Consider the following 16779-nt stretch of genomic DNA (forward strand, 5'->3'; position numbering starts at 1 on the left):
ACAATGAAGTTTGGTTGTTTATTGTTACATAAAATGGTTATAAAACAGATAATGTTGTGTAAACATTAAAGATCTTATTAAATGCAGTAATCATAAAACAACGTTTTATTTTTATATATAATATTCATAAATAAACCTTCACACATGGCCTTAAAGTCACCTGTACCTTTAGTTCCACTATGACAAGATCTAGCATACTGAAAGCTAACCATTAGCATGCTACTCTGTGGTAACATAAGCATGCTAACAGGCAGCAGGAAGTCCCGCCCACCTCCCTCCACAACTGTTCGCTATGTCATCATCACAATTGTGTTTCCTGGCGAGCAAACTCCTCCGCCCACCCCAGGGCCTCGGCGATGTCGCCGCTGGTCCCCGTTCCCTTGGCAACCAGCACAGAGCCCCCAGCAACACCGCCAAGGTGACGACACACTGCCCCCGCCCAATCACATGCCGACAGCGTTGGGGAGTCCTGAGGGGGGAGAGAAGAGCCAATGAGAAGCTTCAGGTAGAGCCCTGCCCCCTTTGATGTTATAAACAGGTGTGTCATCATTACCTTGGGTACCTGACAGGCACACAGAACCTTCCCAGAATGCCTTTGGTGCGCGAGCAGCATCACGTAACTGTGAGGAGCTGCAGCGCTCAGCTGGTTCACCGTCTTCATCAAAATCTGACAGGAGATAATATGTCATGAAGAGTACGACACATGCATAGCTCAGCCCTGGTCCATCAGCTTTGTGATCAATACGATGTTAACATGCATCTATACAGCTGTGGGGAACCTTTTAAAAACACCAATGAAATAAATATCCAGTGTCAGGTGGAAACAGAGTGCATGATGGTAAAAGGAGAGTTGGGTTCATTAATGGAGAAAATCTTTAAATTTACCGACAGAGAGTCCGTCTCCACAGAATCCACCTGCAGCGCCTTCCTGCCGGCCTTTTCCAGCAGACGCTGAGCTATCAGTGCTGCCTGTGCAAAGCATGATGGGAGAAGCAGTCAGGGAGGACACAGGGACATCTGGAGGACCATGTGAGTGTCGCATGTCTCCCTGTTGTTCACCTCTCTGGCCTCCAGCTTCCTGACGGCGGTGTTACTGGTCCTCTGCAGCGCTTTGAGGCGACCCTGCAGATCGCTGCGTTGCCACTGAGGGAGGGGGGTGTTATCCACGGCCTGATGGACACAACACAGGGACACAGTCCACCTTTCATCGTCTCAGAAGCTGCACATAACATCATGGGTAATGCATCATGGGTAATGCACCTACATCAGAGAGGAGTCCAACCTCCTTTGCGAAGCGCTGGGCGGCGTCTATGCTGGAGGGGGCGGAGTCTGTCATTCTGGCTGACAGTGAGCTCACTTCCTGAGACAACGCTTGACCCTCCTCCCGAGCCTGAAGGCAACAACACCAACTTCACATTTAGCCGTTTGTGCTAAGCTAACCAGGCTAGCGGACGTCCCTCTGTCACAGTGTCACATTTTCTTCACTTCTCAGGCCCAGAGACCCACTGCTGTGTAACAGTCTCCTAGAGTACTCATGTTGTCCATGAGATGTCCCTCCTAGGACAGGTCTATAGCAGGGGGGCAAACTTTTTGACTCGCGGGCCACAATGGGTTCAAAGATTTGGGGCCAGGAACAAATGGATGTGTTTGTGTGATCTGAGATAAATGACAGTGAACAATCATTACATGAAAGGATTTGGCTTTTAACCAGCAGATGAGAGTCTATTTGGTGTGAAGCTCCGCTGACGTCATCGGAACCAGGAAGCTAAACACTCGTGATGCTTCTGACCCGACCAACAGAACCCTCATGGTCCTTTAATGTTTCCACTGTGAAATGACTTGTCCCAACAAAAGAGACCTTAATGTTCTACAATCGGTGCAACACGTTATGTTTGGATCATGAACCAGACATTCTAACCTGGACCCAGTCTTTTCTGTTTCTCTTGTGTCGGGAATCGGGACTTTGTCGCCAACATTTTCGTCTCGTTAACAAAAGTTACAATAGATTGAGTCCTAGTTTCTATTTTTAAGATCCGTCCTAGTCATGTGATCACTGACCCGTTTGGCGTCCCGTCGCGTCACAGCGACGATGCGACTGATTCCTTTCACCGTCTGTCTCTCAGAGACGATCAGCAGGTCCTCGATGGCTCCGGTCTGCAGCAGGTGACTGGACACGTTTCCATGGTGGAAATGAGTCTCCTGGGACTTTTACACATTAACACTTTACTCTGGAGGTGTTTGTCTGTCTTACGTCCCACAGCAAAGCTCCACAGACGTCTCTGGGCCCGTCTCGCCCTCTAACAGCTCAGACACCTGGACCTCCACAGACACCACCCGCACAGGGTCCGGATACACCTGCAGACAGGTACACAGGGACAGTCAGACAGTGACGCATTCAGGCGCAGAGACAGGCAGAGAGACAGCGTCACCTCGTCCACGGTCCTCAGTCCCTCGATTCTATTGGCCTCCCTCAGAGGGAGCTCCTGGCTGTGGACAATGTGATTGGCTCTGATGATGTCATTGACACACCTGTCTACCTGTTGCAGCTGTGATTTGTCCAAAGACTTCTGAGGACAGACAAATAAAGGAGGCGTGTGTAGTTTGGACACTTTGTTGTTTAAAGGTGGAATGAAGCAGCTGCTTCACCTTCACACTGAAGTCAAAACGCAGGCGATCTGCTGACACTTTGGATCCTCTCTGCTGGACAGAAGCTCCCAGAACTTTCCTCAGAGCAAAGTTCAGGAGGTGAGTGGCTGTGTGATTCACCATGCAGGACAACCTGTGGACCTAAAGGACAGAGGACAGGTTGTGGACAAACCACCGTACTCGTGCTAGGCAACAATACAAAAACACACACACACAGGAGGTCCTCCATGAGTCTACCTGGTCCAGGTGTAGCTGGACCTGGTCTCCAGTCTTAAGGTAGTCTGTGGCCGTCACTTCATGGACCACATACCCCCCCGCCAGGACCACCGCCTCCACCGGGTACACAACGTCCTGACGGACAGAAAGACGGCCTGGAGTCAGGCCCACAGCAGCTCATCCTCCCATGATGCATTTCACCTGCTAGAAGTTGACCTGCAGCCCGTCCCGGGTGAAGTAGCCCCGGTCATGTGACTGTCCTCCTTGCTCGGAGTAGAAGCAGGTCTGATCCAGGATGACCCCACAGCGCTGACCCTCAGTGACCTCTGACACCAGAGTGTGACCGGCATACAGAGCCAGGACCGTCGCACAGCATGCTGGGAAAACTGGAGGCAACAGAAGAGAGATCATCTGCACAAAGGGAGTCTGACAGAAACATCTGGAAGCCGTCAATCAACAACAGAAATACAGATTCAGGACATTTAAAAAAGGGTCCTCTCCTGCAAATATGAACTAAATAATCACACATTATTCTCGATTAACGAATGTTTGTTTTTCTTCTAAATACTAAATCTTAAAAGTGTTGAGTAATCACCCAACAAAGTGTGTATTTTATTTAATTGTTAATGTTGTTTTAAACACAAAACTACTCTTGGAGGTGGGACATATTGAACCAGTGTCTCTTCCTGCTGTTCAGTCAACGTTGCATTAATTGCATAGATTACCACTAGTTGATTTGGGGGGGTTTTCCTGTTCCGGTGAGGGTCAAAGGTCACAGAGTGTTTTATGTGTGCAGGCTGTGGAGCCCAGTGAGGAAAATTTGGCCTAAACAAAATAAAATGAATAAAAATTGAATTGAGACAGACTGCTGGTACCGTATCTGTCCTTGTCCAGTCTGTACTGGTACTTCAGACCGTCCTCCGTGTGAGGGACACCGCGACGATGCAGCTCTGCCAGGCTAAGGATGTCCAAAGTCACCTGAGAAGGACCACCTGACTGAAGACCAGACGTCACCTGAGAGAGAGAGGGGGAGGGGCAGACAGAGGTCACCTGAGGGACAGCCTGACACCACGTCTGTGTGAGGCCGCACCTTCTGGCTCTCCTTCATCAGACGGTCCAGCTCCTCTCGGTCCACCTGGACCTCCTTCTCCTCCAGCATTATGTCCACCAGGTCCAGAGGGAAGCCCAGGTCCCTGTGCAGAGACCAAGCCACAGAGGCTGCAGGAACCACAGGAGACCTTTAGACTCTTATCATGAGGGACGAGGGGGACGCACTTCACTTATTGTTCTGTTCATAATCCGATAAAAATATGATTCTATTGACAAAAAGATGTCAGACATCCCAGGGAAGCTTCAGACACGTCATGATCACGACCAAAGCATCTCCATGACAACCCCCTCCAGGGAGGAAGTCCACCAGAAGAGGCTGAGAGCTTCATCTTAGATGTAACAGAAGTAAGTCTAACTGTGGCTGATGGGAGTCGTAGTCTCTGAGGGAGGCGCAGACCTGGGAAGACGCCATGTTTGTAGTCCTTCCTGTTGAGCGTTCTCTGGATGAGCCTGCTGCCGTGCTGCAGGGACGACAGGAAGTGAGCCTCGTTCTCATTGATGACGTCCATGATCTGAAAGAACAACACTTCCTGTTGGGGACATCTACCTGCAGACATGCACATGAATGAGGTGTCATGTAGCAGAACTCACCCGGTTCTGTTCCCTGTGCAGCTCTGGATACACATCGCCCTGCAGACAGAACCCACCGAGCCTTACTTCTGTATTTAATGGGTATTTAAACAGTCTGTTTGCTTAGCAGTGGACGCTTCAAACAGTTCCGACTGTGACAAAAACCATTAAGACAAATAGGAAATAGATCCGATTTTAAAAACACAGCTGCCAGTGGAGGGGAACCAGTGATCAGATGCATGATGGGAAACGTTACCAGGATGTGGGCCACGGTTGGAACGAGGCTGGCCAGCGTTCCTTGAGGAGCCTGAAGGACTTCGGCACAGAACCGGACCGCCCGCCTCAGAACCCTCCTCACCACCAACCTGCAACACCACGACAACCAATCAGCCGGCAGCACCGACCGGGCCTGAAGCCGATTGGTCGCTGACTCACTCTGCTCCCGACATGCCGGGGTGGACTCCGTCAGCGATGCAGACTGATAGCGTGCGGACGTGGTCGGCCACCACCCGGTACGCCGTGTCCACCTTCCCCAGGCCCACCGCGCCCAGCCGGCCCCCGTAAGGCCCGACCTTTGACCTCTGTGGACACGTCAGGTTAGTCAGGGTATTACAGGGTGCTGGTGTCCTGGTTTCACCGTGTCACAGTGCACCTGGTGGATGGCGTGGAGCAGCGGGGTGAACAGGTCAGTGTCGTAGTTTGACCTTTTACCCTGCAGGACGCTCACCAGTCTCTCCAGTCCCATCCCAGTATCCACACTGAACTGGGGCAGCTGCCGCAGATTGTGGTCCACTTCCCTAACACACACACACACACACACACACACACACACACACGTTCAGTACTAAAAGGTTCTGAACTGGTTTGATGAACTGCTCCAGTTGTGGATCTGAACCTGTTGTATTGCATGAAGACCAGGTTCCAGATCTCCACCACTTCAGGACTGTCTGAGTTGACCAGCGCCGCAGCATCTCGTCCTCCAACGTGGTCGTAGTGGATCTCGGTGCAGGGCCCACAGGGGCCCGAGTTCCCCATCTCCCAGAAGTTCTCCTTCGGGCCGAAGGGCAGGAGGCGACCCGGAGGAACCCTGAGGAAAGACCTGAAATGTTTCCATGTTCTTGAGGGGCCTCAAGAGGCCTTGAGGGGTCAGGGGGAGGTTGGGATTGGGCCAGTCTCTTTCATCAGGTGATGATAAACGAATCATCTGCAGTGAACCAATGAGATCACAGAGTCAACGTGACCTACCCGATCTCCAGCCAGATGTGTCGAGTCTCTTCATCAGCTGGAACCCCAGACACAGCGTCTCCAGCAAAGTACGACACGTACAGTCTGTCAGCAGGTATCCCATAATGCTCTGTGAGGAGGCTCCACGCCATGCAGCACGCCTCCTTCTGCAAGAGGAGAGACAAGGTTAGTGTGACAGAGAAGCCCCTCCCTCGGTCTCCTCTCCTCCCTCCCCACCATCATCTGATCTCTCTTCCCTACTTCCTCTGTCTCCTCTCTGTCCCTTATCCTCCCCACTTTGATCTCCTGCCTGCCTCCCTCTCCTCCTCTTCCTCCTCCTCCTCCTCCTCCTCCCTCTCCTCCTCCTCCCTCCCTCCTCCTCACTCACTCCCTCCCTCTCCTACCTCCTTCCTTCCCACTCTCTACTCCTCCCTCCCTGCAGCCCCACTATCATCTACTCCTTTTCATCTCCTCGGTCTTCTCCTCCCTCCCTTTCCTGTCCTTCCTCACCTTGAAGTAGTCTCCAAAGGACCAGTTCCCCAGCATCTCAAAGAAGGTGTGGTGGTAGACGTCCCGGCCGACATCCTCCAGGTCGTTGTGTTTCCCGCCGGCTCGGACGCACTTCTGAGAGTTGACGACTCGTTGGTACGAAGCCATCTCACTGCGGGGGTCAGCGGTACCCAGGAAGACCGGTTTGAACTGGAACCAGAGACCAAATAGTCCTTCATTTGGAAGTTTCCATGGATTTCCACATTATTATTAAGTATATATGTATATATATATATATGGAGCCTCACGGAGTCACTGCCCTTAGTACAACTCATCTATTACGCTATTACGTCTTAAATAAATGTTTTCCTGCCTGTGACGTAGAGTTCACTTCGAATGTGTGAGAATCCGGAAGCAGGAGGACACGCTGCTGCTGGTAAACACGAACACGCACGTGAAGGGGAACCAGTGGGGGGGGGGACTGGGATCGGGTCTGCACTGACCTGGTTCATGCCGGCGTTGACGAACAGCAGGCTGGGGTCTCCTCTGGGCCGCACCGGGGAGGACGGAACCAGTCGGTGTCGGTGTTTGTCCTGGAAGAAGTCCAGGAAGGTGCTGCGGACCGAGGCAGCGGACATCTCTGGCGGAGGAGAGCTGCCAAAGGGGCGAGCTGAGCGGGCAGAGAGACGGGCCGGAGGCCCGCTGATCCCCCGGAGCACCAGACCCAACATGACGAGCCCCCAGTCACTCAAACACGACCGGGCTGGGCCCGAACCATTGTGACCCGAACCGGCACTACAGGGTTATGCTGCGCATGCGCGCTCCAGGCCTTGCTTCTTCTAATGTGCTCTTCTGTCTGCTCCACCGCCCCCTGCTGTTCACTCTGCGCCGCCCTCCTGACATCAGGGTTCATAAATCAAACACATCCAACAACTAAAAGTGACGGAGTTCATCACTGAACACGTTCTCTCTTTAATTGTAATCACCTGCATGACATCACGCAGACGCCAGGTAATAAACGAAATATTATGTTATGAAGATAAATCTAATGAACTTAATTCCATTTACTTGACCTGTACTTTTGTTTATGACCAAACTGTACTGGTAGATTTACCAGTTACCGGTACTTTTCCATCTTATATAACTTTATAAGTACACAACGTTTACTGTGATTTCTCAAACAAAACAAACACAGTCCATTATGAGACATATTGAACAACAGCAGCAAGAAAGCTCTGGTAGTGTTCATACTATCTTCATAGTGAAGATAAGCAGACTTTACTTGTATCCTTATACTTTACTCCAGTGCCTGAGTGGATGAACCCGGAGGCTTGCTGACGTCACACGGCTTGAACCTCTATATCCCGGACTGTGTCGGGGTCCCTGAACGCTGCAGCAGCTGTGAGCGGCGTCGCGTGCTCATCAGAACTGATTAAACTCACCTGTCGGCTCGTGCTGGAGCGTCTCTACCGGAGGACTGGACCGAGTTTACCGAGTTTTACCGTAGCTACTGGGAGTGCTGGGACCAGTTGAGGATGCAGAAAGGCCTGAAAAAGTACTTCGTCAACATGGACGAGTACCTGAGCAGCCTGAGCCTCTACCGGAAGATGGTGGCGCGAGACGCCTCAAGCCTCTTCAGAGCCGTGTCGGAACAGGTAACGGGGTCACGGGGTCACGGGGTCAAAGGGCGGGCTGGCGTGTGTGTCACTAATAGACTGTGTGTGTGTGTGTGTGTGTGTGTGTGTGTGTGTGTGTGTGTGTGTGTGTGTGTGTGTGTAGTTGTACTACTCTCAGAACTACCATCAGAGGATCCGTCAGGACTGTGCTGACTTCATGCGAACCAACCGAAGCAACTTTGAGCCGGTGAGGAGGCCTCTGACTGGTTAACGTTAACTAACGTTAGCTAGTTTAACTAACCTGCTAACCTGCTTGTTAAGTTACCTTCAGCCTGACGGTTTCTCTTTCAGTTTGTTGAAGGTTCCTTTGAGAAATATCTGGAACGCCTAGAGGACCCCAAGGTGAGTTGTTGTGACCTTTGACCCTTCGGTCCACAGAGCGTAGCAGTGTGTAACAGTGAGTGTGTGTTTTCAGGAGACGGTGGGCCTGGTGGAGATCAAGGCTCTGTCCCAGCTCTACAGGTGAGGCCTGCAGACGACCAGCACTCCCTGCATTGCACACTCCGTGCTACAGGTGCGCTTGTTTTTGTGTGCAGGCGCTGTTTCCTGATCTACCGTTACCCGGGGAAACCAGCCACCGTGATCTCAGAGGAGGACTGTGTTGACAAGGTGGGCGATTTAGTCTTGTTGTTTGGGATGGTCACAGCAACCAGCATAGTTACTCAAAGAGTCCAAGCTACATGTTTGTTAAACATTTCATGAATGAGATGTGACCTCACATGATGTTTGGTTAAATATGTGTTGTAATTGTTCCTTTAACACCTAGGTGACGCTTTGTTGCTCCATCAATGGTCACTATGACATTGTTTACCCGAGGACTTACCCTGTTTCTGCTGCCATCTGTCAGTGTGAGTACTCCTCCCTGATTGGTGGATCAGGATGAGTGACAGCTTTAAAGAGACAGTACAACCTTTTACTGTCAAGTTCACCATGTTAAACCTGTGTGTGTTCAGCTCTTTTCTACGAGCTGCTCTACACTCAGGTGTTTGGGTTTGAGGAGGCGGAGCTCTGTCAGGCAATGGAGGCCTTCAGGGTCGGGGGTCGGCGCTATAGAAACAGCCCATCTGTGTCTAGTGATGTCGACTTTGGCTACGAGACACCTGAGGACAGATGTCAAAGGTACGCACACACACACACAATGGTGTCATTACACAACTTGGAGCAAAACCTAAATCCTGACATTTAAACAAGTTTCGAGGCAAAATCTATAGATACTTCCTGCTTGCGTAATCGGCTTTACCTCCGCTACTCCGTTGCCTAGCAACCTGCTGCGCTTGACCGTAAAACCAAAAATACTTGGGAAATGCACATGGAGAAGTTCTTATTTAATTGAATTTAGGAAGATATGCTTCACCTTCAGTCTGAGAGAAGAATTTTCAGTTTAAAAAAAATGTTTTAATTAAAAGCATGGCTGAGTTGTTAAGACTGTTTTCCTGTCTTATGCATTTAAAACAACTTTGGTTACCTACAAGTAACTTAAGCGATTTCATAAACTAAGATGTGATGTTATATATTATAACATTTATATTGGAGTGAATTCTAGTACTTAATGTTACATGTAAGACATGAGCCTGAATCAGTACCTTCTGAGTGAGAAGGGTTGTATTCTCCTGATGTTGTGGACCTACAGGATCGTGTTGTCGCTGTGATGTTGGGAGTCAGGTGTCACACAGAGGTTCCTACAGTCAGAGTAGGCGTTAACAACTATGTGTTAACAGTTAGAGGCAGAGATCCGTGTGAGGGAAGGAGAGAATTAGTTTGGTGTCATCTGCGTAGCTGTGGTAGGAGAAGAGTTAGTGTAGATCTAGAAGAGGACCCAGGACGGAACCCTGAGGAACTCCAGTAGTAAGAAGAGAAGGTTCCGACACAGATCCTCTCCAGGTTACCTGGTAGGTACGGCTATCAAGGTAGGATGAGAGAAGGGAGAGAGCAGAGCTTGAGACACCAAGATACCCAAAGGGAGGAGATAAGGATCTGGTGGTTCTCCTTCAGAGAGAAAAAACAGCCAGATAACAGAGCATTGTTAGTGAGACCGGTGAGGAAAGGAAGGTCAGGAGTTTTTGACAGATTGGCAAAAAAGTGAACTCTTTCCCTCTTGTTCTCGGTCCTGAATACTTCCTTGTTGGCCCGCTCTGCATGTTGGGATATCCTGAGCCGCAAAGGATAGATCAGATGTGTCCTCAAAATCAGCTCCTGGAGGACTGCGTTGAAGGACCCAATGGAACAAAACAGCTGATTCTATTTGAAGTGAAAGGATGCAGCCCAATGAATTGAGACAAATCCGGTTTTAACGGAGTCGGTCTTCTGTGTTTTGATGGTGCTCAGATATGCAGCTTCATGTTGTACATGTCCACAGGGAGGAACCAGAGTCGTGTGGAGCTGCTGACGATAAACTGCGAGGTGTGACCGCTGAGGAGAAGGTGAGATCATTAGACCATATCAGGGCTTTTATGGTGGTTAACCGTCTCCTGTCTGAGATTTAATGGACTTCCTGAAGAGCAGATCACATGACCTCTGCGTGTCGATGACAAGGCCCTAACCTTCCTCACTTTAAGGCTCGATTTGAGTAGTCCAAAAAATGACCTAACGTCTATTCCTTGACCTGTAGAATATGTCACCGTTAAACTGGGTCATTAAAAATAATTGGTGATTCCATCTCAGCCCAGAATCCACTGTAATAGAGAAGCTCAACCATCAGGGTTACTCTGAATACTGCAATAATCCTGATCTGTTTTTATTGGTCAGCCTCCGTCTGAAGCTCCGCCCCCTTCCAGACTGTCTCTACCTTATAAGGTCATGAAGTCTCTCGATGGCGACGCGTACAGGAACCTGGAGTTTGACGTGTGGCAGGACACCTGTAAAGGTAAGAGTCTGATTGTTTCTATACATCAATGATTCCTAGCACTCCGCTCCCTTCACTGGTTACCAGTGCTCTGCCCTCATTGATAACCACTAGTTTCAAGACATTGGTTCTTGTCACTGGTGGGAGTCGATGGGTCCAGTCTACATCCTGGTCTTACTTTACGTTCCTGCCCTCTCACTCCGCTCAGCATCAACCTGCTTGTTGCTAAACACTCACAACATGCCCTGTGTGTGACACCCTGGCTCCTAAATGCTGGAATGGGCTAAAAACACACCTGTACCCACTATACCTGGACTAGGTAGCACTTCATTAGCCCTTTGTAGTTTGGCTTCTGGAAGAATTGTACTGGATTCTGGTCTGTTCCCTTTATGGTTTCATGAATTCTTTTTGCATAAAAGCCTGATGGAAACAATCTGTTTTCCTGACAGAAATGCAGAAGACGGACTACATGGTGTTTGCAGGGAGGCAGTACTTCCTGGGAGACAAGTGTCAGGTAACCGCACGAGTCCCAATGCTGCTGCCGGTGTCCTCTGTTCATGTTCATATGAGACATTTCACAACAAAAGGACACAAGTAAATATGAAAAATACCTAAATAAAAGGCACCATACCTAAAGGCAACGTTCTTATTTTCACTTCAAAGACTCTTGATGAACTAAAAACTGGAAGAATATTTATTTAATAATCCAGATTCCCATGAAAGAATCTGATTGGCTGTTACGATGACTTCATGTGGACTACACAAATGCCTCGTCCCCAATAGTTGGTAGCAGATATTTTATTTTGAAACCTCCCTCAAGGATTTGAATAAGAAACAATTTGCTGGATGGAGGTCAACATGATGGTTGTGGTTCAGAGACCCATAGCTCAGTTTGTCCTCCTGTAAGACGGCCTTTGGTGTCTCCACTGTCTGTCTCAGGTGCGTCTGGAGCCAAAGGGAAAGTTCTACAACGCCTTCATCCAGGAAGTAGGAACGCACCCGTCAGCCGTCACCGTCTTCATTGAGGAGCTGGGAGAGAAGTAACAACCGACCTAAAGCCATCGCAGCAGAGCTCCTCCACGCCGGCGCTCATGTCCACATGTCCTTCTTTGTCTCAGACACCTGGTTCCTCTCACGGACCTGAAACCAGTCAACCCAGTTCCAGCCTGGAACGTCGCTGCTCCAATCAGGAAGGGAGACCTGGGTTTGTTGTCTTTGCTTCATACCTCTATTGTCCTGTCTGCGCTGCCTCTGTGTCCATGACGCACACGTCTCTTCTGCCAGACGTCGACTCTCGTGGTCAGAGGCATCATCACCGCCATCGCTACTTCAGGAAGTCCCGTGGGAACAGCGGGTTGAAGGGGGCGGAGCTTCTGATGCCGCAGACTTCCTACGGAGGCCCGACTTCCTCCGCCCTGCCCCCCCGCTTCCAGGCAGCAGGCCACCCTCGCCCTCCACCCCCTCTGTCACCAGGAACCATGACCTATGACCCCTACGCCCCCCCCCATCACCACCACCCCCCTGCCAGACCTCCTCGCTACGGAGCCACCAGGTGGGGCTCTAGCAGACCAACACCTGTTTGTTACTCGGGAGCCAGAATAAATGATTGTGTGTGTGTGTGTGTGTGTGTCTCAGAAGCTCCACTCGTTTCCTGAACCGTCACCTGATTGGTCCTCAGTTGACCTATTACCACCCTGGAAGGAGGTATTACCATGACTACGAGAGCTATGCCTTCAGGTCACGGTAAACCACCTACACTGATCTTCTGACATCATAGAACGACCTTTGCCTGTTGCTTGTTGTGCATGTGGTAACCATGGCAACGGGACCCCCATCTGTTCAGCCGTAGTCGTCGTCAGCTGGCAGCGGCCTTGAACAAAGACGGCCAGTTTGGGTTCCCAGCGGAGGTCGAGGAGGAGACGTCTGACTTGGACGCAAACATCACCTTCTACCAGCTGGACGACGCCGACGGGGTCTTCCCCCCGCTGGCGGTGAGATGGTTTACAGCCCGGTCCAATATGAACGAGCGCACTAGGACGTCCTGAGGAATAAGCGATTTTATTTAATGTGGCTCCTTCCTCAGGGTCCTGCTGTGCCCCCCCACCCCATAGGAGCCCCGCCCCCTCCCAATGGCTCCGCCTACAGAGTTCAGAGAGGCACGGGGCCTGCACCTCCACTTGGGAGCAGCACCATCTGTTCATCAGAGGAGGACCAGGAGGACGCCAGCACCGTGGAGGACCAGGGTAAAAACTCAGCTAAACCTCAGCTTCTACTGGGGAGGGTCCAACAGGAAGTTGTATTGATGGTGAAGCTGTTGCATGTTTTTCCTGTTTCAGCAGAGTACACAGAGGACTACATCTACATCACTCAGGGTGGGTGCGGTCATCAGAAGCCTCTCAGACGTCCACAGGAAGTGATGCATGTTTGTTCTAACGTGAACTATTTCAGATCAGAACTACCGGACCTCAGGTGTTTACACTGCTGCTGAGCCCCCCACCAACAAAGTAAGACCCCTGCTGGATGTTTGGCTGCTGAGTCTCAAATAAATGTCATCAAATTCTGCAGATACAGGCAAGATGAACAAAACGTCAGTTAAAGAACTTGTCTTATTTTGAAAGGATGAAGGAGGAACTTCCGATTCGCCACCGAGACAAGAGCTGACCTACAGCTACACACAGCAGGTACAAGATGTATGAGCTGCAGCTTCTGCTCCTCCAGTGGGACGATGGAGGAGACCACATCATAGAAGTTTACAAAATACAAGTAGTAAAGAACCCACATTGCACAAGAAGAGTCTGTAAGGTGCTGAGCAGCTCGTGATCTAGATGATGGAACGGGGCCGTCTGGATGTAGACGCAGTGGAGGCGGGGCTTAACCACACAGATAATGTTTCTTTTGTCTTTCTTTCAGGTAGTGAAACCATTGGTCATCTGCTCTTCACCCTCGTCTTCCTCCTCCTCCCCCTCTTCTCCATCATCACATGTACCTGCCACTGCCCACCTGCCGGCAGCCACACAGACGCGCTCAGGTACACAATGTGTGTGTGCGCGCACACACACACACACACACACACACACACAGTGCACTATGACAAATGTGATTATTATTTCTGTTCTTAGTTGCCATGGGGATTCCAGCCTCTGCTCCCTGGTTGGTTAATGAGTTGGGTGAGCCTGTCTGCACCATGGTAGCTCCGCCCCCTTACTCCTATGATCCTAACGGCAGTGATTTACCCAGAGGTCAGAGGTCAACCCACGTAAACTCTTCCTTGCTGCAGCTTCTTGTCTCACTGTGTGTGTGTGTGTGTGTGTGTGTAGACTGCAGGGTGCTCCAGTATTACTTCAACTTAGGAGTCCAGGTAAGACAATAACACCCTCCTTAACTTCTAATTAATCAACAAGTTATGATAATCTCTTCCCCCCCCCCCCCCCCACCACACACAGTGGTACCATCAGAGCTATTGGCAGCAGCAGCAGCAGCAGGCATATCCTGCCACCTCACCGGAGGCCTCCTACCCTTACCAGCACTACACCCCCTACCTGAACCAGGAGCCCCCCCTGCATGGTAAGGCCTACTCCATCTCTGATTGGCTGCAGTGTCCATGTGATGTTCTGGTTATTCTTTTGGTCCCTGAACGTATCAGATGTCTTGTGAGTTTGTTTCTGGTCTTTCTCCAGCCGCCCCCCCTCTGTACCCAGAGACGACCCGAGGCCTCCATCAGCCCACCTCCTACTACCCAGAATCCACCAGGGCAGGAGATGGACAGGCCGACGGACACAGCGGTGGTCAGTACAGCGTCCGTTTGATTCTGTGTTGTCATGCCAACGGTCCGGTTTCGCAGGAGACTGAAGTTGTTAATTTATTTGTCAACATATTGATGATTTGGTTTCAGTCTGATCGATCTGTGGATTAAACTGGTACATTTGTAGAAACCTTCAGTCTGACACTTGATATTTGAATAGTTTGATCTGAACTAGAAGAGCCAGGTGGGTGTTTGTCATTGATCTGCAGACACGTCTGTAACGGATCACGTGTCCATGACATCGGGGCCTGTTGGGCACGGAAATACCCAGCATGCATTGTGACATCACGCTTTCTGCTACCTCCTGTTCTCTGATGTGATTTGTCTTTGTCCCGCCCCCTCAGGCGAAGGCCCCTCCACTTCAACTAGCCCAGCTCCTCCTTGCTCCTCCTCCTCTGCGCTCCTGTACCAGGATCAAACACCTCTGCCCGCTCCGTCATTGCTGCACCTGCCCTACGAAGCACCGCCCCCCACCACCTACATGCCCTCGGCTCCTCCCCCGCTTCCTCACCTCACCCATCACTCCTCTTATCATACCTGCCTTCCTCCCTCTGCCCACTGGGGGGCACTGCAGACTGGAGGCCATGCCACCCGGGTCTACTGCCCCACTTCTAACCCCACCCATGTGGTCGGTTACATCACAGCGCCGCCAACGCACTACATCTCACCCCCCATCTAACACACGACATTCCTCACTCAATAGCTTGTGGCTAACAAGCCCCTTGTGTTAAATGAAAAGGGCTCGATGCTAATGTCAAAGTAAAACATGAGAATAACAACCAAAGAGACCAAAACCAAGTCAACATTTTAATGTTGAAAGATGTTATGAAAACACGTACGGTAAGTTTGTCAGTGTCAAATGTTAAATTCCCACGTTAAAGGTTAGTTTTGAGTTTGTCACGTTTTTGGGACTAAGCAGATCGGGAGCATTCAAACTTTCCCTGTTTATTGAGGGATCTATTTGTGTTGGGTCTGTTCAAAGTGGTTTTCTTATTTCTGGGTGAATAAAGTTTGTTTCACCAGCAGTTAATGCTGCTTTTGTTGGGTCACATGACTGCAGGCTTCACCCAGTCACAATAGCTTCAGATCAACGTCCTCATGGGAGACGTCTCGTCATGGCAACAGCTCCGCGGGGATCTCCACAGACCACAGGTCGCGACCCCCTTGGGCCTTGAGTGGCCTCTTGAGCCAGCGCGGGTTGGATAGATGAGTCAGGTGCTTCTCCTGCAGACCAATCAGAACAGCTGACTGCTCCAGGAGTTGTTGCTCATCCGCCTGCAAGGTGGCATTGCACAGCCGGGTTTCCCCCACATCCACCAATCCTGGAAGAGGTCACAGGTGAGACCGAGCGGTCAAGACCAACTAGTGGACCACTCATTCGCCTCCTTACCTGCCACCACGCCGCGGCCGAACCGCTCTCCGGAGTCCAGTAGCGCTTGGATCTGAACGGGGTTCATCCCCAGCGGACCCCTCAGCACCGCCTTCCAGTCCTCCGCCTCCTCCCAGTCCCTCACGGCAATGTGGACCGCCAGGGTCTGGTTCTCCAGCGGGGCCAGAACGGGCCTCCAACGGCTCTCCAGCGTCTTCACCCCGTCTAGAACCAGGCCAGCGTACGGCTGCCGGAACGACAGGGCCCACGCCTGCACCGACATGTCAGCAAAACAAGCGCACCTCAGGAAACAGAACGTTATTAACGCTCCAATAAAACCATTTCATTGCATCAATAAATCAGGCCATGTTAATATAACTTACTGCTCCAGCACTTTGAAAGTTAAGACATCTGATGTGTTTTCTTCCAATAACTACAGAGAAACACGTCACTAAAGCCACAAGTTTTGGCGCAGAAGGATCAGTTTATCTCCGGTAGATTCAAAGGACTTCGTTACCGGATGTGCGCGTTTACTCACTTCCGGTTTGGCTCCGCTTCTTCTTCGTGCGGCATCGTGATGCTGCGCGTGCCTGCTGCGCGTGCATGCTGCCCCCCGGCGGCGCGCCAAGGTCCTTCATGTTTGAATTACTCTTTCCCCCCCAAAAAACAAGCAGCAGCTCGTCTGTAGTTATTGAAAAGTCGCTTTAATGATTTAACTTTCACACTTTAGAGGCTGATTAATATCTCACTGAGACGGTTTTATATGTAGTTTTCTACTTCATATCAAGAACAGAAATGAATCAAAGGGTCCTCAGGCAGACGAGTTATGAACCTG

General features: G+C 50.6%; 3 protein-coding genes across 5 annotated transcripts; 1 reads left to right on the forward strand and 2 right to left on the reverse strand.

Annotated features, from left to right (window-relative positions):
• Nucleotides 1-4: 4 nt before the first annotated feature.
• aars2 (alanyl-tRNA synthetase 2, mitochondrial (putative)) lies at nucleotides 5-7073 on the reverse strand. 3 transcript variants are annotated; one of them, XM_037471367.2, is made up of 22 exons: nucleotides 6759-7073; nucleotides 6277-6465; nucleotides 5788-5933; nucleotides 5438-5629; nucleotides 5270-5339; nucleotides 4978-5123; nucleotides 4799-4907; nucleotides 4564-4602; nucleotides 4370-4484; nucleotides 3953-4080; nucleotides 3738-3876; nucleotides 3079-3248; nucleotides 2884-2997; nucleotides 2647-2787; nucleotides 2430-2567; nucleotides 2252-2355; nucleotides 2059-2167; nucleotides 1265-1390; nucleotides 1060-1170; nucleotides 886-969; nucleotides 554-667; nucleotides 5-469 (listed from the first exon to the last, which is right to left on the reverse strand). In XM_037471367.2, exons 1-22 carry the CDS (start codon nucleotides 6984-6986, stop codon nucleotides 302-304), a joined length of 2880 nt encoding a protein of 959 aa, XP_037327264.2. In that variant the 5' UTR covers nucleotides 6987-7073; the 3' UTR covers nucleotides 5-301. The 3 variants fall into 3 exon arrangements, with proteins under 3 accessions (XP_037327264.2, XP_037327263.2, XP_037327262.2); XM_037471366.2 differs by having other exon boundaries at nucleotides 2430-2564; nucleotides 5195-5339; XM_037471365.2 differs by having other exon boundaries at nucleotides 5195-5339.
• Nucleotides 7062-15646, forward strand: alg13 (ALG13 UDP-N-acetylglucosaminyltransferase subunit). The gene is made up of 26 exons (XM_037471368.2): nucleotides 7062-7266; nucleotides 7562-7910; nucleotides 8035-8118; nucleotides 8223-8273; nucleotides 8347-8393; nucleotides 8468-8540; nucleotides 8698-8779; nucleotides 8885-9050; nucleotides 10288-10351; nucleotides 10677-10794; nucleotides 11223-11287; nucleotides 11713-11813; nucleotides 11892-11977; nucleotides 12058-12325; nucleotides 12409-12516; nucleotides 12617-12764; nucleotides 12857-13016; nucleotides 13110-13145; nucleotides 13222-13277; nucleotides 13392-13454; nucleotides 13684-13801; nucleotides 13893-14012; nucleotides 14091-14131; nucleotides 14217-14337; nucleotides 14451-14558; nucleotides 14920-15646. Exons 2-26 carry the CDS (start codon nucleotides 7791-7793, stop codon nucleotides 15252-15254), a joined length of 2739 nt encoding a protein of 912 aa, XP_037327265.2. The 5' UTR covers nucleotides 7062-7266; nucleotides 7562-7790; the 3' UTR covers nucleotides 15255-15646.
• zgc:110222 (uncharacterized protein LOC550336 homolog) lies at nucleotides 15370-16497 on the reverse strand. Its single transcript, XM_037471390.2, has 3 exons — nucleotides 16328-16497; nucleotides 15966-16246; nucleotides 15370-15897 (listed from the first exon to the last, which is right to left on the reverse strand). The coding sequence occupies exons 2-3, from the start codon at nucleotides 16225-16227 to the stop codon at nucleotides 15689-15691; spliced, it is 471 nt and encodes a 156-aa protein (XP_037327287.1). The 5' UTR covers nucleotides 16228-16246; nucleotides 16328-16497; the 3' UTR covers nucleotides 15370-15688.
• Nucleotides 16498-16779: the final 282 nt, after the last annotated feature.

This window comes from Pungitius pungitius, chromosome 9 (assembly GCF_949316345.1).
Source record: "Pungitius pungitius chromosome 9, fPunPun2.1, whole genome shotgun sequence".
NCBI lineage: Eukaryota > Metazoa > Chordata > Actinopteri > Perciformes > Gasterosteidae > Pungitius > Pungitius pungitius.

Bases quoted from the DNA above. Each gene is read 5' to 3' on its own strand.
- aars2 (XM_037471365.2), bottom strand. From the start codon at position 6,986: ATGTTGGGTCTGGTGCTCCGGGGGATCAGCGGGCCTCCGGCCCGTCTC. The intron at 5,124-5,194 runs GTGCACTGTGAC...ACGTGTCCACAG, and splicing joins TGCTCCACGCCATCCACCAG to AGGTCAAAGGTCGGGCCTTA. The intron at 2,788-2,883 runs GTAGACTCATGG...TCTGTCCTTTAG, and splicing joins TCCAGCTACACCTGGACCAG to GTCCACAGGTTGTCCTGCAT.
- alg13 (XM_037471368.2), top strand. From the start codon at position 7,791: ATGCAGAAAGGCCTGAAAAAGTACTTCGTCAACATGGACGAGTACCTG. The intron at 10,352-10,676 runs GTGAGATCATTA...TTTATTGGTCAG, and splicing joins GTGTGACCGCTGAGGAGAAG to CCTCCGTCTGAAGCTCCGCC. The intron at 14,132-14,216 runs GTAAGACAATAA...CACCACACACAG, and splicing joins ACTTCAACTTAGGAGTCCAG to TGGTACCATCAGAGCTATTG.
- zgc:110222 (XM_037471390.2), bottom strand. From the start codon at position 16,227: ATGTCGGTGCAGGCGTGGGCCCTGTCGTTCCGGCAGCCGTACGCTGGC. The intron at 15,898-15,965 runs GTAAGGAGGCGA...GACCTCTTCCAG, and splicing joins CGGCCGCGGCGTGGTGGCAG to GATTGGTGGATGTGGGGGAA.